Below are 25,250 nucleotides of genomic sequence, written 5' to 3' on the forward strand. Positions count from 1 at the left end.
ATGGACTCATTCACCGGAAACACTTGGACCAAATCAAACTCAGATTCACGGACTATCCTGAGCAACCCACCTTGGACCCTACCTTTTTTGATCCCCCAATATACACACCAGTGGCAACCGGCACCACGGTTGACCACAAAGCAGAACCCATCATCCACAGCAGCCTTGCAGGGTCCAACACACCAGGCAGCCCAGCAAGGCCAGCTGCACAGCAGCCCAGCGAGGGCCCAACAAATGATTCAACAACACCAGCTTTCGCACCGAGACGATCAACCAGGGCAAGAAGGGCCCCAGATCAACTTGCATTGTAAATAGTTACACTATTGACTTTGTGGGGGGTGGGAAGTGTTGTTATATATGTGGACTTGTATTTACTCTGTACAGCCACCAGAGGGATCATCCCCTGGAGTCCCAAGGGATCCCATAGTCCCTTAGGAGCACAGGTATTTAAGGAGGCCTCCCAGGTTAGACAGGCTCTCTGGAGACCTGCAATAAAAGACTACAGTCACACTTTACTTTGAGCTCACAGTGTTCAGTCTGACTCTTTCTCCATAGACAACAATATGGTTTGGTGAAAAATGGGAAAGCAAACCAAGAGAGGCAGCTAAACAGATGCCAATGAGCTCTTTGGACTTGTTAGAGATGACAGTGACCATGGTGCACTATCCATCCTCGTACTTCTTAATGTCTCTTCAACCTTTGACACGATTGGCATTCAGCACCCTCCTCCATTGTCCAGCTCAGTGGGACAGCCTTCGCTTTAAAAAAATTCGTTCCTGCGATGTGGGCGTTGCCAGCAAGGCCAGCATTTATTGCCCATCCCTAATTGCCCTTGAGAATGTGTGGTGAAGGTACTCCCACAGTGTTGTTAGGGATTGAGTTCCTGGATTTTAACCCAGCAACAATGAAGGAACAGCAATATACTTCCAAGTCAGGATGGTGTGTAACTTGGACACTCGCCGCAGAATACCTGCGCTTGTTGCCACTGTACTTATGTGGCTTGTCCAGTTACGTTTCTGGTCAATGTTGACCTCCAGGATGTTGATGGTGGGGGATTTGGCGATGGTAATGCCATTGAATGTCAAGGTGGTGGTTAGATTCTGCTTGTTGGAGGTAATGATTGCCTGGCACTTGTGTGGCGCGAATGTTACTTGCCATTTATCAGCCCAAGTCTGAATGTTGTCCAGGTGTTTTTGCATGCGGGCATGGACTGCTCCATTATCTGTGGAGTTGCGAACGACACTGAACACTGTGCACGCATCAGCGAACATCCCCACTTCTGACCTTATGATGAAGGGAAGGTCATTGATGAAGTCGCTGAAGATGGTTGGACCTTGGGCACTGCCCTGAAAAACTACTGCAGCGATGTCCTGGGGCTGAGGTGATTTTGACCCCCAACCACCACAACCATTTTCCTTTGTGCTAAGTATGACTCCCCTTGATTCCCATTGACTTCAGTTTTACTAGGGTTCCTTGATGCCACACTTGGTCAAATGCTGCCTTGATGTCAAGGGCATTTACTCTCACCTCACCTCTGGAATTCAGCTCTTTTGGCCATGTTTGGACCAAGGCTGTAATGAGGGTTGGAGCCGAGTGGTCCTGGCAGAACCCAAACTGGGCATCGGTGAGCAGGTTATTGGTGAGTAAGTGCCGCTTGATAGCACTGTTGATGACACCTTCCATCACTTTGCTGATGATTGAGAGTAGATTGATGGGGTGGTAATTGGCTGGATTGGATTTGTCTTGCTTTTTGTGGACAGGACATACCTAGGCAGTTTTCCAGATTGTCGGATACATACCAGTGTTGTAGCTGTACTGAAACAACTTGGTTAGAGGCGCGGCTAGTTTCTGGAGCACAAGTCTTCACCATGACAGTCGGGGTATTGTCAGGTCCCATAGCCTTTGCTATATACAGTGCGCTCAGTCATTTCTTGATATCACATGGAGTGAATCAAATTGGCTGAAGACTAGCTTCTGTGATGGTGGGGACCTTAGGTCTCCCCTTAACCTTCTCTGCTCTAAGAAGAACAATCCCAACTTCTCCACATAATTGAAGTCACTCATCCCTGGCGTCATCCTGGTAAAGCTCCTCTGTACCCTCTCCAAAGCCTTGACATGCTTCCTAAAGTTTGGTGCCCAGAATAAGAACATAAAAAATAGGAGCAGGAGTCGGCCATCTGGCCCCTCAAGCCTGCTCCGCCACTCAATATCATGGCTGATCTGATCTTGGCCTCAGCTCCATTTCCCTGCCCTCTCCCCATACCCCTTGAATCCTTTATCTTTCAAAAATCTGTCTATCTCCACCTTAAATATATTCAATGACCCAGCCTCCATAGCTCTCTGGCGCAGAGAATTCCAAAGATTCTGAGAGTAGAAATTCTTCCTCATTTCCGTTTTAAATGGATGACCCCTTATTCTGTGACTATGCCCCCTAGTTCTAGATTCCCCCATTTAATTTAATTGAATTTGATTGAATTCAATCCCATGGAATTGAACACATAAATATCTTTTTTTTGGAGTCAGGGAGACTAATGAGGGGTTTTTGAGCTTGGTTCAATCAAGGCCAACCAGCTGCAATGAACGAATTTACAGATGTTGTGCATGAAGTTTCATTTTTAGATGCCTCAATAGTGTGTGCTTTTCTGAGACAACATCAGCCATTTTCAGATTGCAGCTTTAACAACAGAGCCAGCATTCTCCGCAACTGTGCAATGGGAATGGCTTCTTTTCAGTACGGTGGTGAACATGGGACCATCCAGGAACTGATTTAGAATTCTAAGCTGTATAGTAGAATGATAAAGAATATCAAGAAGAGGAATAAAATATCAGCTCCAGTTACGCAAGTGCAGATATAGAAAAACAAAATATGATAGTGACTGACATTCCAAGCATCCCCCATTCAAATATAAATTGTATCATTTTTTAGATTAATGTCACTTTCAGTGAACAAAACATAGAAACACAGAAAATAGGTGCAGGAGTAGGCCATTCGAGCCTGCACCACCATTCAATAAGAACATGGCTGATCATTCACCTCAGTACCGCTTTCCTGCTTTCTCGCCATACTCCTTGATCCCTTTAGCCATAAGGGTCATATCCAACTCCCTCTTGAATATAATCTAATGAACTGGCATCAACAACTCACTGCAGAAGAGAATTCCACAGGTTAACAACTCTCTGAGTGAAGAAGTTTCTCCTCATTTCGGTCCTAAATGGCTTACCCCTTATCCTTAGACTGTGAACCCTGGTTATGGACTCGCCCAACATCCGGAACATTCTTCCTGCATCTAACCTGTCCAGTCCCGTCAGAATTTTACATGTTTCTACGAGATCCCCTCTCATTCTTCCAAACTCCAGTGAATACAGACCCAGTCGATCCAGTCTCTCCTCATATGTCAGTCCTGTCATCCCAGGAATCAGTCTGGTGAACCTTCGCTGCACTCCCTCAATAGCAAGAATGTCCTTTCTCAGATTAGGAGACCAAAACTGAACACAATACTCCAGGTGAGGCCTCACCGAGGCCCTGTACAGCTGCAGTAACACCTCCCTGCCCCTGTACTCAAATCCTCTCGCTATGAAGGCCAACATGCCATTTGCCTTCTTCACCGCCTGCTGCACCTGCATGCCAACCTTCAATGACTGATGTACCATGACACCCAGGTCTCGTTGCACCTCCCCTTTTCCTAATCTGTCACCATTCAGATAATATTCTGCCTTGGTGTTTTTGCCACCAAAGTGGAAAACCTCATATTTATTCACATTATACTGCATCTGCCATGCATTTGCCCTGTCACCTAACCTGTCCAAGTCACCCTGCAGCCTCTTAGCATCCTCCTCACAGCTCACACCGCCACCCAGCTTAGTGTCATCTGCAAACTTGGAGATATTACTCTCAATTCCTTCATCTAAATTATTGATGTATATTGTAAATAGCTGGGGTCCCAGCACTGAGCCCTGCGGCACCCCACTAGTTACTGCCTGCCATTCTGAAAAGGATCCGTTTATCCCAACTCTTCATGTCTGCCAACCAGTTCTCTATCCACGTCAATACATTACCCCCAATACCATGTGCTTTCATTTTGCACACCAATCTCTTGTGTGGGACCTTGTCAAAAGCCTTTTGAAAGTCCAAAGACACCACATCCACTAGTTCTCTCTTGCCCACTCTACTAGTTACATCCTCAAAAAAATTCGAGAAGATTTGTCAAGCATGATTTCCCTTTCATAAATCCATGCTGACTTGGACCAATCCTGTCACTGCTTTCCAAATACGCTGCTATTTCATCTTTAATAACTGATTCCAACATTTTCCCCACTACTGATGTCTGGCTAACCGGTCTATAATTCTCCGTTTTCTCTCTCCCTCCTTTTTTAAAAAGTGGTGTTACATTAGCTATCCTCCAGTCCAAAGGAACTTATCCAGAGTCAATAGACTGTTGGAAAATGATCACCAATGCATCCACTATTTCTAGGGCCACTTCCTTAAGTACTCTGGGATGCAGCCTATCAGGCCCTGGGGATTTATCGACCTTCAATCCCATCAATTTCCCTAACACAATTTCCTGACTAATAAGGATTTCTTTCAGTTCCTCCTTCTCGCTAGACCCTCGGTATTGAGAGGCTACCAGATCTTCTTTTGCTTGTGATATTTATCAGGTATTAAAGGAAGCTGCTAATTCTGAAGACCTTGTGGAACTGTTGCACATGAGATAATACTTTCGACAATGCTATTTTCACTATCAAGGAAGGATATACTTGCCATAGAGAAAATGCAACAAAGGTTCACCAGACTGATTCCTGGGATGGGGGGATTGTCCTCTGAGGAGAGATTGCATAGAATGGGCCTATACTCTCTAGAGTTTAGAAGAATGAGGTGATCTCATTGAAACATACAAAATTCTTACAGGTCTTGACAGGATAGATGCAGGGAGGATATTTCCCCCGGCTGGGATGTCTAGAGCCAGAGGTCACAGTCTCAGAATAAGGGATCAGCAATTTAGGACTGAGATGAGGAGGAATTTTTTAACTCAGAGGGTGGTGAATCTTTGGCATTTTCTGCCCCAGAAGGCTGTGGACGCTCAGTTGTTGAGTATATTCAAGACAGAGATCGATAGATTTTTGAATATTAAGGGATTTAAGGGATATGGGGAGAGTGCAGGAAAGTGGAGTTGAGGTAGAAGATCAGCCATGATCTTATTGAATCTTATTTTAACTAGTTGGAATAATGTTGTGGCTGGTACTAATTATTACATTACAGTATTAAAAAGGAATTTCCTTGTAAATCTAGAGAAATAAATTCCACTTCAGTTTGTATCAAGTGATTCAACAAAGAGCCTCCAGCCAATGTCCACCATAACAACTGCCACAAAGACCCAAAACCCCCTCCAGAATCTGCAAGGCCATATTTTATAATGACAGACTGAATTATATTTGAAGAATGTGACACACATCAAGGTTCAGACAATGTTGGTGAGCCTTCAAGCTTTGCTTTTGCAGTTTATGACATAATATGAACCCTGCAATGCATTGCTACTTTATAACAAAATGCAATCTGTGCACGGCGCTCTCAGTAATGACGGTATACATGGTTTTCCAATTTTTCTCGTTATCTTAATCCGCTTTTTTTTCTATAGCTGTCAGTTTCCTCCCCTTTCCTCCTGAAGACATTGGTTATTTACAGGGCCACAGTTCCACAACCACCTGCAAAGGAACATGCAGATGAAGTATAACAGAGCCATTTGAGAGAAGACAGTACATGGCTTTACATGCTCTTGCATTGACTAAAAGCAGCCAGAAAGCTGGGTCCTCAGTTGCCCATGTGCAAACCGGTTCTGAGAAGCACTGATGGACCACACTAGTAATGTGCAAAGCCCAAGAAATATCATTATGGATATTTCAGGAAAAATTTAGCAGCTAAAGAAAAAGACTTCAATTTATATAGCGCCTTTCACGACCACCGGACATCCCAAAGCACGTTACAGCCAATGAAGCTGTGAGGAAGTGGAAGTAAAACCCAAGTCATTTGCCTTCCTACAGTAAATTCAAAATGAGCGAAGTTATGGGCAAATTAAAAGATTTGATTTATTTTTTCGGTGCACATTGTTAGGTGGCTTACAAAACAACATGGCCAATGGAAGAAATTGGAAACTATTTCAGCAATTTGATTGGTGGGTTTATGGTAATGACTGATTCATGAACAATACTTTTTTTAATTGAGGGATGTAATTCCTTCCTTCTGTGTTGGTTACTTGCTACTCATTGGTAGTTTTTGCTAACTGACTGGCAACTGGGGCTCCTTTTGATTTGTTTACATTCAGTCAATTAGACACTTGAGTCAGTGAGACGGATGCAAGGTAAGGTAGGATGTAGGCTCCTATAGAAGGATGAGCTAAGAATGGCCCCCCTCAGATATACTCATCTTTACAATCATTGCAAGGCAATGGCATCAGTATACCACTAATATGCTTTTTTCTGAAAAATAAATATTTGAAATAACAATCCTATTGTTACTTTTTTCTGCTTCTTGTTCTGGATCCGGTATTTCTTCTTCCGTTCCTTCATTTTCAAACTGGTAAACATCCTCTTTCTCCATACTGTCACAGCTGAAGTGTCTGCAACACAGATAGAAATAAAAAGTTTCATGCATTTTATGTAATTGCTCCACAGCTAATAATAAAAATGACATGCCCTTTTTAAAAAATACATGGGGTGCAAAAAAAGCAATTTTCCATTTGCTCATACATAAACTGCTGACAGTTGCAATACTGTCCTGCCATATTCAAGCAATTATTTGCAGAGTACATACGATAAAATGCAATTATTTCAGAAACTATCCATAATTAAGTGCAATAAGTTAGTGGTATGTATGCATTAACATTACGTGTGGAGTGGAGTGTTACTAAATGCATCACATTCGATAGAAAGTACCTTACATACAATTCATTTTTTACAGAACACATTTTCTTCATAACATATGAGGGATAATTTTATGAAATCGTACTGGGAGTTAATTAATTATCCCTACATTGAATAACTTACATCGTCTTCAACTTGAAAAGTTAAACTTTTCAAACTGTTACACCGACTTTTAATGCCGTATTTTTCTATTCGCGGGGACCATAAAGTGTATTGACATCATTGCTCGATGCAATTAATTGGCTGTGTGATGATAACAAAATGGTAGATAGTATGTTACTAAATAAATCACAGATGTTTTTCTCCCTCATCTTTCTTTTCTGCAGTCTGATTTACACTGGGCCAGTTCCATAGATGTGAGCCACACTTGGGTACGCCACCCGAAAGTTACTCTAAATGTATAAACCGAGTCATTGAGTGTTAGCCACGATATTTGATTATGGGGACCATCAGAGCTGAGCTGATTCTGTGCTCACTCAACATCTCCACACACACACATAGAAACTTAGAAGCATAGAAAATAGGTGCAGGAGTAGGCCATTCGGCCCTTCTAGCCTGCACCGCCATTCAATGAGTTCATGGCTGAACATGCAACTTCAGTACCCCATTCCTGCTTTCTCACCATACCCCTTGATCCCCCTAGTAGTAAGGACTCCATCTAACTCCTTTTTGAATATATTTAGTGAATTGGCCTCAACAACTTTCTGTGGTAGAGAATTCCACAGGTTCACCACTCTCTGGGTGAAGAAATTCCTCCTCATCTCGGTCCTAAATGGCTTACCCCTTATCCTTAGACTGTGTCCCCTGGTTCTGGACTTCCCCAACATTGGGAACATTCTTCCTGCATCTAACCTGTCTAACCCCGTCAGAATTTTAAACGTTTCTATGAGGTCCCCTCTCATTCTTCTGAACTCCAGTGAATACAAGCCCAGTTGATCCAGTCTTTCTTGATAGGTCAGTCCCGCCATCCCGGGAATCAGTCTGGTGAACCTTCGCTGCACTCCCTCAATAGCAAGAATGTCCTTCCTCAAGTTAGGAGACCAAAACTGTACACAATACTCCAGGTGTGGCCTCACCAAGGCCCTGTACAACTGTAGCAACACCTCCCTGCCCCTGTACTCAAATCCCCTCGCTATGAAGGCCAACATGCCATTTGCTTTCTTAACCGCCTGCTGTACCTGCATGCCAACCTTCAATGACTGATGTACCATGACACCCAGGTCTCGTTGCACCTCCCCTTTTCCTAATCTGTCACCATTCAGATAATAGTCTGTCTCTCTGTTTTTACCATCAAAGTGGATAACTTCACATTTATCCACATTATACTTCATCTGCCATGCATTTGTCCATTCACCTAACCTATCCAAGTCGCTCTGCAGCCTCATAGCATCCTCCTCGCAGCTCACACTGTCACCCAACTTAGTGTCATCCGCAAATTTGGAGATACTACATTTAATCCCCTCATCTAAATCATTAATATACAATGTAAACAGCTGGGGCCCCAGCACAGAACCTTGCGGTACCCCACTAGTCACTACCTGCCATTCTGAAAAGTCCCCATTTACTCCTACTCTTTGCTTCCTGTCTGACAACCAGTTCTCAATCCATGTCAGCACACTACCCCCAATCCCATGTGCTTTAACTTTGCACATTAATCTCTTGTGTGGGACCTTGTCGAAAGCCTTCTGAAAGTCCAAATATACCACATCAACTGGTTCTCCCTTGTCCACTCTACTGGAAACATCCTCAAAAAATTCCAGAAGATTTGTCACACCCACCCACCCACACACAACAACTGTCTATCCCACCTGTGACAGAGACTATAATTCCCATATTGGACTGTTGAGTCACCTAAGAATTCACTTTTAGAGTGGAAGTCTTCCTCAATTTCAAAGGACTGCCTATGATGATGATGATGGAGTTGGGGCCAAGATCAGATCAGCCATGATCTTATTGAATGGCGGAACAGACTCGAGGAGCCAAATGGCCGACTCCTGCTCCTATTTCTTATGTTCTTAAATCGTAGATGCATAGAGTCACAAAATTGGTCATACTCGGATCAGCCAAATTTTATTAAATAATTTCAGCAAGAATTGGGGGACATTGTCGTGCAGAGTACTGGCAATGGTTATATATGACACTTTGAATCCATGATCGCCACACATTGAGTACCTGATCTAATCTTTGCAGCAGATAAAATTACGCAGAGGCTAAACATGTTCCTCACAGGAAGGAAGGATGACTACAAGTGACTTGTGCAACTCCTAGTGGCCACTCTCAAAGAAAGATTGCTAATGATCTGGCTACAGGACTCTCACCCATCTTCTCAGTGGGCTATGAGCTCCCCAGCACAGGGAAAGGGAAATAATTCATTCAGCAGTATCATCCAGAAACCAAAGTAAGATTATAGGCCTTGAATAATCAACTGCAAGCTCAAACTCACCTAAAAAAATATATTTTGGGACCTAAAAATATATTTTGGGACACTGGACACAAAATCAGTTTTGGAAATGAAATTACAGAATTCCACATAATTATTTTGTTTTTACTCGAAACTGAAGCACAGAGACAGGACTATATGTGTATTTTGGATATTTAAGTGAACCTGTCACAACAGAAACAAAAACCACTGAAATCTGCAGACTGCACAGACGTTTTAAAAGAGGCATCGTTCTTCTGACAGAAAGTGGAGAAAAGCCATGTCAGCCATGGCTCAGTGGCACTCCTCACCTCAAGCACAAAAATCTAGGCTGACACTCCCAGTGCAGTGCTGAGGGAATGCTGCACTGTCAGAGGTGCCGTCTTTTGGATGAGACATTAATCTGAGGCCCCATCTGCTCTCTCAGGTGGATGTAAAAGATCCCAGGGCACTATTTTGGAGAAGAGCAGGAGAGTTATCCCCAGTGTCCTGGGGCCAATATTTATCCCTCAATCAACATCACTAAAACAGATTATCTGGTCATTATCACATTGTTGTGTGTGGGAGCTTGCTGTGCGCAAATTGGCTGCAGCGTTTCCCACATTACAACAGTGACTACACTCCAAAAGTACTTCATTGGCTGTAAAGCATCGTGGGACGAGCGATGGTCGTGAAAGACGCTATATAAATGCAAGTGTTTCTTTTAATATATATGTATATATTGTATTTATTATTTGCTTTAAAAATATATATAATAAAAGAAATATTTTAATTATTTTCAGTGAACCTGTCACAACAAAAACCAAAACCATTGAAACCTGTGGACTGCACACATAACTATTTTAAGGTTTTCAGGGCTTTTAAAGGAGGCACTCCTTCTTAGGCAGTCCCTGTGAGTCTAGGATGACTGAGGCACCATCCTTCTGGAAATGTTTCACAAGCTAAACAAACAGCAAGTCACATCACCAGTGCTGGGGAAACAAGATGAGCTTCCCCCAGAAACTCTGAGGTTTGGGGCAAGCCTGGTGCCATTGCCCCAGCCCCACTCGCCGCAGTCTTTGGGGCCCAGACCTAAACTGAGCCCCCTCCCCCCCAAACCAAACCCCACCGAGCTCCCCCTCCCCCCCAAACCAAACCCCCCCGAGCTCCCCCTCCCCCCAAACCAAACCCCCTCCCCCCAAACCAAACCCCACCGAGCTCGCCCGCTTCCCCAAACCAAACCCCCCCCCGAGCTCCCCCTCCGCCCCCAAACCAAACCCCACCGAGCTCCCCCTCCCCCGCAAACCAAACCCCCCCGAGCTCCCCCTCCCCTCAAACCAAACCCCACCGAGCTCCCCCTCCCCCGCAAACCAAACCCCCCCGAGCTCCCCCTCCCCTCAAACCAAACCCCACCGAGCTCCCCCTCCCCCCAAACCAAACCCCACCGAGCTCGCCCGCTTCCCCAAACCAAACCCCCCCCCGAGCTCCCCCTCCGCCCCCAAACCAAACCCCACCGAGCTCCCCCTCCCCCGCAAACCAAACCCCACCAAGCTCCCCCTCCCCCGCAAACCAAACCCCCCCCCCCACCGAGCTCCCCCTCCCGCCGAAACCAAACCCCCCCGAGCTCCCCCTCCCCCCAAACCAAACCCCCCACCGAGCTCCCCCTCCCCCCCCAAACCAAACCCCCCCGAGCTCCCCCTCCCCCTCCCCCCCAAACCAAACCCCACCGAGCTCCCCCTCCCCCCCAAATCAAACCCTACCGAGCTCCCACTCCCCCCCAAACCAAACCCCCCTGAGCTCCCCCTCACCCCAAAACCAAACCCCACCGAGCTCCCCCTCCCCCCCAAACCAAACCCCCCCCGAGCTCCCCCTCCCCCCCAAACCAAACCCCCCCGAGCTCCCCCTCCCCCGCAAACCAAACCCCCCCCCCACCGAGCTCCCCCTCCCCCCAAACCAATCCCCCCACCGAGCTCCCCCTCCCCCCCAAACCAAACACCCCCTCCCCCCCAAACCTAACCCCACCGAGCTCCCCCTCCCGCCGAAACCAAACCCCCCCCGAGCTCCCCCTCCCCCCAAACCAAACCCCCTCCCCCCAAACCAAACCCCACCGAGCTCCCCCTCCCCCCCAAACCAAACCCCCCCCGAGCTCCCCCTCCCCCCCAAACCAAACCCCACCGAGCTCCCCCTCCCGCCGAAACCAAACCCCCCCCGAGCTCCCCCTCCCCCCAAACCAAACCCCCTCCCCCCAAACCTAACCCCACCGAGCTCCCCCTCCCCCCAAACCAAACCCCACCGAGCTCCCCCTCCCGCCGAAACCAAACCCCCCCCCGAGCTCCCCCTCCCCCCCAAACTCCCCCTCCCCCCCAAACCTAACCCCCCCGAGCGCTCACCGGGCCGCCGACGATCCACACTCGGGCCCAGCCGCTCGCGGTTCCCATGGTTACAGCAACCGCGGCAACGGGCGGGAGGCGGCACCGCGCGCGCACTGCCCCGGATAGACATCCGCTGCCTTTAGTCCCCGGGCACCCCGCTTCCCCCCCAGCCCCCCAGCCCCCGGGCTCCCCTCACAACCCCCGGGCTCCCCCTCACAGCCCCCCCCAACCCCCGGGCACCCCGCTTCCCCCCCACAGCCCCCGGGCTCCCCCTCACAACCCCCGGGCTCCCCCTCACAGCCCCCCGGGCTCCCCCTCACAGCCCCCCGGGCTCCCCTCACAACCCCCGGGCTCCCCCAGCTCCCCCCCCCAAACCCCCGGACTCCCCCAGCTCCCTCCCCAACCCCCGGGCACCCCGCTTCCCCCCCAGCCCCCGGGCTCCCCGCTTCCCCCCCAGCCCCCGGGCTCCCCCTCACAACCCCCGGGCTCCCCCAGCTCCCCCCCCCCCAGCCCCCGGGCTCCCCGCTTCCCCCCCCAGCCCCCGGGCTCCCCCTCACAACCCCCGGGCTCCCAGCTCCCCCCCACAGCCCCCGGGCTCCCCGCTCCCCCCCCCCACCGCCCCCGGGCTCCCCCAGCTGCCCCCCACAACCCCTGGGCTCCCCGCTCCCCCTCACAGCCCCCCGGGCTCCCCTCACAGCCCCCCGGGCTCCCCTCACGACCCCCGGGCTCTCCCTCACAACCCCCGGGCACCCCGCTCCCCCCCACAACCCCCGGGCTCCCCGTTACCCCCCCCCCTCCCATTACCCCCCCCCCTCCCATAGCCCCCGAGCTCCCCCCAGCCCCCGGGCACCCCGCTCCCCCCCACAGCCCCCGGGCTCCCCCTCACAACCCCCGGGCTCCCCCTCACAGCCCCCCGGGCTCCCCTCACAACCCCCGGGCTCCCCCAGCTCCCCCCCCCAAACCCCCGGACTCCCCCAGCTCCCTCCCCAACCCCCGGGCACCCCGCTTCCCCCCCAGCCCCCGGGCTCCCCGCTTCCCCCCCAGCCCCCGGGCTCCCCCTCACAACCCCCGGGCTCCCCCAGCTCCCCCCCCCCAGCCCCCGGGCTCCCCGCTTCCCCCCCCAGCCCCCGGGCTCCCCCTCACAACCCCCGGGCTCCCAGCTCCCCCCCACAGCCCCCGGGCTCCCCGCTCCCCCCCCCCACCGCCCCCGGGCTCCCCCAGCTGCCCCCCACAACCCCTGGGCTCCCCGCTCCCCCTCACAGCCCCCCGGGCTCCCCTCACAGCCCCCCGGGCTCCCCTCACGACCCCCGGGCTCTCCCTCACAACCCCCGGGCACCCCGCTCCCCCCCACAACCCCCGGGCTCCCCGTTACCCCCCCCCCTCCCATAGCCCCCGAGCTCCCCCCAGCCCCCGGGCACCCCGCTCCCCCCCACAACCCCCGGGCTCCCCCTCACAGCCCCCGGGCTCCCCGCTCCCCCTCACAGCCCCCGGGTTCCCCGCTCCCCTTCACAACCCCCGGGCTCCCCGCTCCCCCCCACAGCCCCCGGGCTCCCCCACTGCTGCACCCACAGGCTGGGTGGGGGACATTTAAACAATAATACCAACTTATTTTGCCCTGGTTGAGGAGACCCCGTGGGCCAAACGGTTGCCAGGGATGCTGCAGGCTGGCTGGGGCTCCATGACCACATCTTCCACCTCCAAAACAGTAAGACATACATTTCTATCGCGCCTTTCACCTCAGAACAGCCCAAAGCGCTTTACAGCCAATGATAGGAACAGGAGGAGGCCATTCAATGAGATCACGGCTGATCTGCGACCTAACTCCACATACCCGCCTTTGGCCCATATCCCTTAATATCTTTGGTTAACAAAAATCTATCAATCTCAGATTTAGAATTAACAGTTGACCCCCAGCATTAATTGCCATTTGCGGAAGAGAGTTCCAAACCTCTACCATCCTTTGTGTGTGGAAGTGCTTCCTCATTTCACTCCTCAAAAGTCTGGCTCTAATTTCTACTCTGCCCCCTAGTCCTAGACTCCCCAACCAGCGGGAATAGTTTCTCTCTATCCATCCTATCTGTTCCCCTTTTTTGAAGTGTAGTCACTGTTGTAATGTAAGAAACGTGGCATCTATCTGCGCACAGCAAGCTCTCACAAACAACAATGTGACGACCACATAATCTGTTTTAGTGATGTTGATGGGCTAAATATTGGCCAGGATACCAGGGAGCTCTCCCCTGCTCTTCTTCGAAATAGTGCCATGGGATCTTTTACCTGAGACAGCAGACATATAATCCCCTGGGAGAGCCCAAAAAAAGAGGGGGGGAAAAATCAGGGGAAAATTCCTCTCAGGCAATCAAAACTTGTCTAGGACCCCATCCACCAAGTGTTCTCTATAAAGACACTTGTCTTCTCTATGATGCAATCTCTGTCCCAGTCAAGAACAGGTCCAGCTCTCTTTTGAAGCCATGCAGAGAGTCAGCACCCACAATGCATTTATGATGTTACACACAGCGGCCAGGTCAATTCTTCACACAAGGAAAGGTAGGTGGGTGTCAATCTTACTTGTGTCATAACTGCAGTAAGAAAGGGTGTGACTTTGGCCTATTGCTTGGCCAGTGTAAACTTCTTAATTGGAGCTATCTACTCCACTCCCATTTCCTTGCCCCTGTATTATTTGACTCCACATTTTTATCCAATTCCCTTTTAAATGGTGTACCTCAATTCCTCAATAGCCACAAAAGGTGAAAAGAAATCTAACTCGCTCTTCAGTTTTCAAATAATAATCCACAGTTGATTTTCCAGGGTCTGAGGGAAACCCATCCTCCAAGGTTTCCCAACTGCTTTCCAGCCCCCTTATCCCCAACCCCTCACTCCCTACCCACCTCCAAATCAAAATTCTGGCCAATACACACTGCAGCATGTAATCTTCAATAAGTGGCCATGTTTGCATGTTTATTACTACCCCTATGTGATTCTAACCTTGGCAAGAGGTTATATTGCATCATGGAGGTGTGTAGATACTGGCATTGACCTGGACAGGCAGCTATTTGGTTTTTCACCATCAATGCAGAAAGAACCCCATGGATTTGAGCTCAGGCTTTCACCAAACTACAAATGATATTTTGAGTAGTTTAGTGCCACAGGCTCTGAGCACCTCAAGTCTCGTTGCTGAGAGCATGCAGAAACCAAGCACAGGCAGCGGAAGGAGTATGCGGCAAACCAGTCCCACCCTCCCTTTCCTTCAACCACTGTCTGTCCCACCTGTGACAGAGACTGTAATTCCCATATTGGACTGTACAGTCACCTAAGAACTCACTTTTAGAGTGGAAGCAAGTCTTCCTCGATTTCGAGGGACTGTCAATGATGAAACAGGCTCTATCTTTGCATGATGGTGCTTGACAAGCATTCTACTCAGTCAAATGGTGTCAATGTTGTTGTTACATTTTGTTCAATTGCTAAGAAAGGCGACATAAAGAAATTGCTTTACACAGGCTGTGACACAATGAAGAAGCTAGGATTATTAGGGATGTTTTCTCATCATCAGGGATAGGTTCTGATAGAGAGGAGAAATATCGAGTCGGGTAGCTGCTGTGGCTTTTGCTGTAAGGTGTGGATAGCAGTAGCAAGGGAAAGAGGCTTGACTCTGATTTAACAGCTTGATGTCCAGACCCGTGTGGAGAAATGCTGATGGGTACAGGGTCCCAGATTGAGCAGTTGGCAAATGCCTGTGGAATTGTAGCCCAGCAGAAGTCGAGTCTTAAGACCAACAGGTGAGAAAAATAGGAGATAGGCGAAAGGATGTCTGCTACAAATTCTTGAGTCAAAGGAGCATTTGAGTGTTGTCATTATTCTTTCAAGATGATTTGTTTATCACATTAATTAGTGCTGCTTTTAGATGTAAATTGTTTACTAAAAAACATGTTTAGAAATTTTCACCAGCTCATACGTTGGTTGATGTCAAACATACAGACTATCGAGGGGCGTATTTTTGTACGTTCTTCATCATTGTTTTCCATTTGCACAACTCTAAAAACAGTTAACTTCGTCTCACGAGAGATGATGTGAGTTCCGCAGGAATAGCATAGAAACATAGAAAATAGGTGCAGGAGTAGGCCATTCGGCCCTTCTAGCCTGCACTGCCATTCAATGAGTTCATGGCTGAACATGCAACTTCAGTACCCCCTTCCTGCTTTCTCGCCATACCCCTTAATCCCCCTAGTAGTAAGGACTTCATCTAACTCCCTTTTGAATATATCATCAATATAAATGAAACTTTAGAATATATGATTGAGCAACTTTTGGACTTTTAATACAAGGTTATAGTATACATTCCTGGAATGAGAGGGTTGTCCTCTGATGAGAGATTGCGTAGAATGGGCCTATACTCTCTGGAGTTTAGAAGAATGAGAGATGATCTCATTGAAATATAAAAGATTCTGAGGGGGATTGACAGGGTAAATGCTGAGAGGTTGTTTCCCCAGGGCTGGAGTGTCTAGAACCAGGGGTCACAATCTCAGGATAAGGGGTCAGCCATTTAAGACCGGGTCATCCGGTGGTCATGAAAGGCACTATGTAAATGCAAGTCTTTTTAGGCAAGTTGTATTAATAGTGTTAGTTTGTGCTTGGCTGAGCACTGATAGCCAGCTTGTTAGATTCTGGTGTGCAGTGGACCAAAGGGCCTCAAGGCCCAACATCCTAAATTGGTCTTTTACTATTCTGTGATGTGTGGACCACTGTTTCAAACACACAATGCAACATAAATAGTGCAAGTGATTTGTTGCACCTACTCAGAAATTGGCATTTTCACTTCCTCTGTGACCTTTTATGTAAAATTGCAGTGCACAGCCACTCATGCTCTGGCAGGTAGGCTATTAAAATCAATTAGGTGATTTATCCACTGATTTCCATGCCTGGATCCCACCACCTTCAAATATAATATAAAAACAGAAAATGCTGAAAACACTCAGTAGATCCCGCAGCATCGGTGGAGAGAGAAACCGAGTTAATGTTTCAGGTCGATGACCTTTCGTCAGAACTGGAGAAAATTCGAGATGTAATAGATTTTTAAGCAAGTGTAGGGGCAGGGAAAGGGGGGAGGAGAGGAAAGAACAAAAGGGAAAGTCTGTGATAGGGTGAAAGGCAGAAGAGATTAAGAAGCAAAAGGGATGATGGTGCAAGGCAAAAAGAGATGGTAATGGGACAAGTTAAGAAACAGTCTAGATAGGGTGTGGATGGAGATGGCAGAATCATCAACTGTTGCATGGGGAAGAGAAAAACACACAAAAAAAATAGGGGCATAAGAATTAGGAACAGGAGTAGGCCATCTAGCCCCTCGAGCCTGCTCCGCCATTCAACAAGATCATGGCTGATCTGGCCGTGGACTCAGCTCCACTTACCCGCCCTCTCCCCGTAACCCTGAATTCCCTTATTGGTTAAAAATCTATCTATCCGTGACTTGAATACATTCAATGAGCTAGCCTCAACTGCTTCCTTGGGCAGAGAATTACACAGATTCACAACCCTCTGGGAGAAGAAATTCCTTCTCAACTCGGTTTTAAATTGGCTCCCCCATATTTTGAGGCTGTGCCCCCTAGTTCTAGTCTCCTCGACCAGTGGAAACAACCTCCCTGCCTCAATCTTGTCTATCCCTTTCATTATTTTAAATGTTTCTACAAGATCACCCCTCATCCTTTTGAACTCCAACGAGTAAAGACCCAGTCTAGTCAATCTATCATCATAAGGTAACCCCCTCATCTCCGGAATCAGCCTAGTGAATCGTCTCTGTACCCCCTCCAAAGCTAGTATATCCTTCCTTAAGTAAGGTGACCAAAACTACACGCAGTACTCCAGGTGCGGCCTCACCAATACCCTATACAGTTGCAGCAGGACCTCCCTGCTTTTATACTCCATCCCTCTCGCAATAAAGGCCAACATTCCATTCGCCTTCCTGATTACCTGCTGCACCTGCAAACTAACTTTTTGGGATCCAAAAAGAGTTTCATGCACAAGGACCCCCAGGTCCCTCTGCACCGCAGCATGTTGTAATTTCTCCCCATTCAAATAATATTCCCTTTTACTGTTTTTTTTCCCAAGGTGGATGACCTCACAATTTCCGACATTGTATTCCATCTGCCAAACCTTAGCCTATTCGCTTAACCTATCTAAATCTCTTTGCAGCCTCTCTGTATCCTCTACACAACCCGCTTTCCCATTAATCTTTGTATCATCTGCAAATTTTGTTACACTACACTCTGTCCCTTCTTCCAGGTCATCTATGTATATTGTAATCACTTGTGGTCCCAGCACCGATCCCTGTGGCACATCACTAACCACCGATTTCCAACCCGAAAAGGACCCATTTACCCCGACTCCATGCTTTCTGTTAGCCAGCCAATTCTCTATCCATGCTAATACATTTCCTCTGACTCCGCGTACCTCTATCTTCTGCAGTAACCTTTTGTGTGGCACCTTATCGAATGCCTTTTGGAAATCTAAATACACCACACCCATCGGTACACCTCTATCCACCATGCTCGTTATGTCCTCAAAGAATTCCAGTAAATTAGTTAAACATGATTTCCCCTTCATGAATCCATGTTGCGTCTGCTTGATTGCATTATTCCTATCTAGATGTCCCGCTATTTCTTCCTTAATGATAGCTTCAAGCATTTTCCCCACTACATACGTTAAACTAACCGGCCTATAGTTACCTGCCTTTTGGTCTGCCCCCTTTTTTAAACAGAGGCGTTTCATTAGCTGCTTTCCAATGGGCTGGTACCTCCCCAGAGTCCAGAGAATTTTGGTAGATTATAACGAATGCATCTGCTATAACTTCCGCCATCTCTTTTAATACCCTGGGATGCATTTCATCAGGACCAGGGGACTTGTCTACCTTGAGTCCCATTAGCCTGTCCAGCACTACCCGCCTAGTGATAGTGATTGTCTCAAGGTCCTCCCTTCCCACATTCCTGTGACCAGCAATTTTTGGCATGGTTTTTGTGTCTGCCACTGTGAAGACCGAAGCAAAATAATTGTTTAAGGTCTCAGCCATTTCCACATTTCCCATTATTAAATCCCCCTTTTCATCTTCTAAGGGACCAACATTTACTTTAGTCACTCTTTTCCGTTTTATATATCTGTAAAAGCTTTTACTATCTGTTTTTATGTTTTGCGCAAGTTTACTTTCGTAATCTATCTTTCCTTTCTTTATTGCTTTCTTAGTCATTCTTTGCTGTTGTTTAAAATTTTCCCAATCTTCTAGTTTCCCACTAACCTTGGCCACCTTATATGCATTGGTTTTTAATTTGATACTCTCCTTTATTTCCTTGGTTATCCACGGCTGGTTATCCCTTCTCTTACCGCCCTTCTTTTTCACTGGAATATATTTTTGTTGAGCACTATGAAAGAGCTCCTTAAAAGTCCTCCACTGTTCCTCAATTGTGCCACTGTTTAGTCTGTGTTTCCAGTCTACTTTAGCCAATACTTTCCCTCATCCCACTGTAGTTCCCTTTGTTTAAGCATAGTACGCTCGTTTGGGACACTACTTCCTCACCCTCAATCTGTATTACAAATTCAACCATACTATGATCACTCATTCCGAGAGGATCTTTTACGAGGAGATCATTTATTATTCCTGTCTCATTACACAGGACCAGATCTAAGATAGCTTGCTCCCTTGTAGGTTCTGTAACATACTGGTCTAAGAAACAATCCCGTATGCATTCTATGAATTCCTTCTCCAGGCTACCCCGTGCGATTTGATTTGACCAATCGATATGTAGGTTAAAATCCCCCATGATTACTGCCGTTCCTTTTTCACATGCCTCCATTATTCCCTTGATTATTGCCCGCCCCACTGTGAAATTATTATTTGGGGGCCTATAAACTACGCCCACAAGTGACTTTTTCCCTTTACTATCTCTAATCTCCACCCACAATGATTCAACATTTTGTTCATTAGAGCCAATATCGTCTCTCACAACTGCCCTGATATCATCCTTTATTAACAGAGCTACCCCACCTCCTTTCCCTTCTTGCCTATCTTTCCGAATTGTCAGATACCCCTGTATGTTTAATTCCCAGTCTTGGCCACCCTGCAACCACGTTTCTGTAATGGCCACCAAATCATACCCATTTGTAATGATTTGTGCTGTCAACTCATTTACTTTATTTCGAATGCTGCGTGCGTTTAGGTAGAGTGTTTTAATACTAGTTTTTAATCCATGATTTTTAGTTTTGACCCCTCCTGCAGTCCCTTTATATTCAGTGGCCCTTTTTGTTTTTTGCCTTGGGTTTCTCTGTCCTCCACTTTTACTCATCTCCTTTCTGTCTTTTGCTTTTGTCTCCTTTTTGTTTCCCTCTGTCTCCCTGCATTGGTTCCCATCCCCCTGACATATTAGGCTATGGTTATGGTCTGAAATTGTTGAACTGAACAGTGAAGTGCATAAACGAAAGATGAGGTGCTATTCCTCGAGCATGCGTTGAGCTTCATTGAACAGTACAGGAGTCCGAGGACGGAGAGATCAGAGCAGGAGTGGAGCAGGGAATTAAAGTGACAGGCGACCGGAAGCTCAGGGTCACACTTACGGACGGAACGGAGGTGTTGTGCAAAGCGGTCACCTAATCTCCCCAATGTGGAGGAGACCACATTGTGAGCAGCAAATACAGTACACTAAATTGAAAATACAAGTAAATCACTCTTTCACCTGGAAGGAGTATTTGGGGCCCTGGACAGTGGGAGAGGAGGGGGTAAAAGGGCAGGTGTTGCATCTCCTGCGCTTGCATGGGAAGGTGCCGTGGGAAGGGGAAGGGTGCTGTGGGTGATTGAGGACCTTCAAATGTAATCTGCTCTCCCCTCCAATATGGATAATGGCAAAGGCCAGAGGCTGGCGAGGTGCTTCTTTAAATAAAGAAATCGCAACCCAATGATGTCACTGGGCCCCCAACTGTGATTTTAACTCCGACGTGAGTGGGGAAGCTACAGTGCCTGTTCCACCGAGCAAAGTCAAGTGAGAAGAGGATCCGAAGCAGAAGAGGTAATTCAGATAAGTTATTTACTTTCCTCTGTGGGACTAGGTGGAGCAGGAGTGCTTCACCAGGGTCCATAAGGACAGTTTAGACCTCTCCAGTCCATGGCTGCCCAAATTTCCTTGAAGCCGGCAGCCGCTTCCTGTCCATTATGCACACGTTCCAGGTGGGATGCAGCATGTTAATGAGGCCCAGCATTTAAACTCGCTGTGACCTCATTTTGCTGCATGCTGTCACAGATTTATTGAGACTGACAGTTCCATAAACCTGCTGACAGCTAAATTCCTACCCCTCCAATAGGTGTAAACATTCATGGGAATTATCATGACGTCATGCTGTGCCGAGTCACTTACCCTATTCAGATCTCTGACTAATAAAACGAAAGACTTGTATTTATATTACATCTTTTCTATGTTTCTATGTTTCACGACCATCAAATGTCCCAAAGCGCTTTACAGCCAATGAAGTACTTGTTGAGTGTAGTCACTGTTGTAATGTAAGAAATGCGGCAGCCAATTTGTGCACAGCAAGCTCCCACAAACAGCAATGTGATAATGACCAGATAATCTGTTTTAGTGATGTTGATTGAGGGATAAATATTGGCCAGGACTCTTCTTTGAAATAGTGCCATGGGATCTTTTACGTCCAGTTGAGAGAGCAGACGGAGCCTCGGTTTAACATCTCATTCGAAAGACGACACAGTGCAACGCTCTCTCGGTAATGCCCTGGGAGAGTTAGCCTAGATTTTTGTGCTCAAGTGGGAGTGGGACTTTGGGCCCAAGTTTGCCCCCTCTGCTAGAATGGCGCACCTCCATGAGGTGCGCGGACTTTGTAGTACAGAAACGGCGCCGATTTCTTACCTCTGTATTCTCCCTGTTGGTTCCAGGCCTGTGGCCTGTGGCGCAGCGCATCGGAACGTGTGGTGGCAGCGCTACAGCCCTGCGCCGAAAAGAGTGCCGGCAGCTGCGCACGTGCGCAGTAGTTCCTGGCCCTCCCAGTGCGTCCTGTCTCCAGGCGACCCTATCCCTGGCCGAAGGGACGGCACGCTGTTCACAGCCCCTATCCCGGGCCGAGTGGCCTGCCGCACAGGCTGGCCGCTGCCTTCCTGCGCTCCCTGAACAGTTCCCATGGCAACATGACAATATGGAGCATGTACTGTAACACATCACACGCGTGTATATTGTAACACATCACACATGAATATTGTAACATCACACGGTGTGTATATTGTAACACAGCACACGTGAGTATACTGTAACACATTAGACAGCGTGTATATTGTAACACCACGTGTGTGTATATTGTAACACATCACATACATGTATATTGTAGCACATCACACCTGTGTATATTGTAACACATCACACGTGTGAATATTGTAACACAGCACATAGCGCAAACATTGTCACACATCAGACCACGCGCACTGTCACACATCACATAGTGCGCACAATGTCACACATCACTCAATGCGCACACTGTCACACATCACATCGTGCACATTGTTACACATCACACACCGCGCACGTTGTCGCACATCACATCGCGCACATTGTCACACATCGCACGATGCGTACATTGTCACACATCACATCGCGCACATTATCACACATCACACACCGGGCACATTGTCATACATCACACACCGCGCACTTTGTCACACATCACAATGTAACCCCACTTTTTAAAAAAGGAAGGAGAAAGAAAACAGGGAATTATAGACCGGTCAGCCTGACATCGGTAGTGGGCAAAATGATGGAATCAATTATTAAGGATGTCATAACAGCGCATTTGGAAAGTGGTGACATAATAGGTACAAGTCAGCATGGATTTGTGAAAGGGAAATCATGCTTGACAAACCTTCTGGAATTTTTTGAGGATGCTTCCAGTAGAGTGGACAAGGGAGAACCAGTTGATGTGGTGTATTTGGACTTTCAGAAGGCTTTCGACAAGATCCCACACAAGAGATTAATGTGCAAAGTTAAAGCACATGGGATTGGGGGTAGTGTGCTGACATGGATTGAGAACTGGTTGTCAGACAGGAAGCAAAGAGTAGGAGTAAATGGGTACTTTTCAGAATGGCAGGCAGTGACTAGTGGGGTACCGCAAGGTTCTGTGCTGGGGCCCCAGCTGTTTACACTGTACATTAATGATTTAGACGAGGGGATTAAATGTAGTATCTCCAAATTTGCGGATGACACTAAGTTGGGTGGCAGTGTGAGCTGCAAGGAGGATGCTATGAGGCTGCAGAGTGACTTGGATAGGTTAGGTGAGTGGGCAAATGCATGCCAAATGAAGTATAATGTGGATAAATGTGAGGTTATCCACTTTGGTGGTAAAAACAGAGAGACAGACTATTATCTGAATGGTGACAGATTAGGAAAAGGGGAGGTGCAACGAGACCTGGGTGTCATGGTACATCAGTCATTGAAGGTTGGCATGCAGGTACAGCAGGCGGTTAAGAAAGCAAATGGCATGTTGGCCTTCATAGCACGGGGATTTGAGTCCAGGGGCAGGGAGGTGTTACTACAGTTGTACAGGGCCTTGGTGAGGCCACACCTGGAGTATTGTGTACAGTTTTGGTCTCCTAACTTGAGGAAGGACATTCTTGCTATTGAGGGAGTGCAGCGAAGGTTCACCAGACTGATTCCCGGGATGGCGGGACTGACATATCAAGAAAGACTGGATCAACTGGGCTTGTATTCACTGGAGTTCAGAAGAATGAGAGGGGATCTCATAGAAACGTTTAAAATTCTAACGGGTTTAGACAGGTTAGATGATGGAAGAATGTTCTCACTGTTGGGGAAATCCAGAACCAGGGGTCACAGTCTAAGGATAAGGGGTAAGCCATTTAGGACCGAGATGAGGAGAAACTTCTTCACCCAGAGAGTGGTGAACCTGTGGAATTCTCTACCACAGAAAGTTGTTGAGGTCAATTCACTAAATATATTCAAAAAGGAGTTAGATGTAGTCCTTACTACTAGGGGGATCAAGGGGTATGGCGAGAAAGCAGGAATGGGGTACTGAAGTTGCATGTTCAGCCATGAACTCATTGAATGGTGGTGCAGGCTCGAAGGGCCGAATGGCCTACTCCTGCACCTATTTTCTATGTTTCTATGTACACAGGGAGATTTAGGCCACTTTGTTTGCAATGCTAAGGAAATAATGTTGGCAGTCTATATAATATACTCCAGTACATACACTTAATTACTTTGAGCATGCATATATGACATATTTATCTAGCACTCTTTTCAGGAGGCAGGACCATTTGTTCTTGGATTAGCAGCCCTGCCAGAACTTACCCCTTTGATGTCTGTGTATCTCAAATAGTATCAGCATTTTACACGATGACTAAGTATGCTGCAGTAGGTGAGGTAGGAACTTTTCATTTTTTATTTATTGATTTATTTATTATTGATGATGGTTCTTTATTCTTAAAAGTGAAGTGTTTAATGCTTTGGAAAATCCTCCAATTTCCCTCTAACTCTCTCCACCCCCCACCCGCAATCTCTGGTTACCTGCACCTGCACCCGCCCCAATCTCTGGTTACCTGCACCTGATTTCTAAAGTCTCCACAAGGTCTTTCAGAACGTACAAAAGTGGACACTTACTCTGGCCTAAGTTAGTTTGGAGCAACTATTTGCTGGCCAAACTCGCTTAAATGGCCAAAACAGGTGTAAGTGGCTGGGAACGGCCCCTTTTGGAAAAAAAAACCTAACTAACTCACTTACACTGGTGCAAATTAAATGGCCAGAATTGCAACTAAAAAGATACTCCAGAAAAATCAAATTGCTCAAAAAAAAACGGAGCAACTCCTGGGGAAATTTGGGCCCATAGAACCCACAACCTTCTGACTCAGAAGCGCGGTACTACGAACTGAGCCATGTATGTAGGCTAATGCCACATTTATCTTGCAGCAATGCTACCAATGGCAATCCAAACTGTGCTGGCAGCGTTGCAAGGCTCATGAGGGGGTGCTACAAGGACATCTTTTCTTTGCACCACATGAGGCTGAGAAATGCACAGCAATATAAACAGCTGCCAGTAATAGCACAGATCTTTTTTCTTGAGTACAGGCAGGCTGAGTCTTTTACCCATCTGTACAGGCCAGAGTTACGGTCACATTGCACATATGGAGCTTACTCAACGATCAATGAAGGTCCAATGATTGCTCAGTTTTTTTTTGTGTTGTCATTCAGACCTACCGTGTAACAAGTGCAGATTGTACAGCCCTCCGAGCCTCGGCTAGAGAGAATCTCTTGTATTTGAAACAGTACTGTATATAAAAATTTGCCAATATAGTCAGATCAGCGCACACCACTTGAGATTATTAACAATATCTCTCAGCCATGTAGTCATCCACAGAAGTACTAATTGTAACAATGAAATCTGCTAAGCCATTGTTACGTATCACCACACTCCAGTCCTGGGAGACAATAGAGAAATCAGCAGATGTGCTCAAAATCTTAGGAGCTATGTGAATATTACAGCAATATTGCAGGGCAAGTTTCATTGCTGATAAGGGAATATCATAA

At 47.4% G+C, this 25,250-nt stretch overlaps 2 protein-coding genes across 10 annotated transcripts in view; one reads left to right on the forward strand and one right to left on the reverse strand.

The window, feature by feature from the left end:
* cfap74 (cilia and flagella associated protein 74) overlaps positions 1-11,773 on the reverse strand; it is a 224,664-nt gene extending 212,891 nt beyond the window's left edge. For both annotated transcript variants that reach the window (XM_070860623.1, XM_070860622.1), the window contains exons 1-2: positions 11,704-11,773; positions 6,511-6,611 (exon numbers count right to left, since the gene is read on the reverse strand). In XM_070860623.1, the coding sequence (XP_070716724.1) occupies positions 6,511-6,592 (82 nt within the window). In that variant the 5' untranslated portion in view covers positions 6,593-6,611; positions 11,704-11,773. The remainder of the gene's footprint in view (positions 1-6,510; positions 6,612-11,703) is intronic.
* Positions 11,774-12,930: 1,157 nt separating this feature from the next.
* The window catches only part of gabrd (gamma-aminobutyric acid type A receptor subunit delta), a 75,991-nt gene continuing 63,671 nt past the window's right edge, over positions 12,931-25,250 (forward strand). For 4 of the 8 annotated variants that reach the window (XM_070860625.1, XM_070860635.1, XM_070860628.1 and 1 more), the window contains exon 1: positions 12,931-14,233. In XM_070860625.1, the coding sequence (XP_070716726.1) occupies positions 14,154-14,233 (80 nt within the window). In that variant the 5' untranslated portion in view covers positions 12,931-14,153. Of the gene's footprint in view, positions 14,234-23,970; positions 24,090-25,250 lie in introns of all 8 variants that reach the window. The other 4 variants (XM_070860626.1, XM_070860631.1, XM_070860630.1 and 1 more) reach the window with 4 other exon arrangements.

The sequence above is a fragment of the Pristiophorus japonicus genome, chromosome 18 (genome assembly GCF_044704955.1).
Source record: "Pristiophorus japonicus isolate sPriJap1 chromosome 18, sPriJap1.hap1, whole genome shotgun sequence".
Classification (NCBI taxonomy): domain Eukaryota; kingdom Metazoa; phylum Chordata; class Chondrichthyes; family Pristiophoridae; genus Pristiophorus; species Pristiophorus japonicus.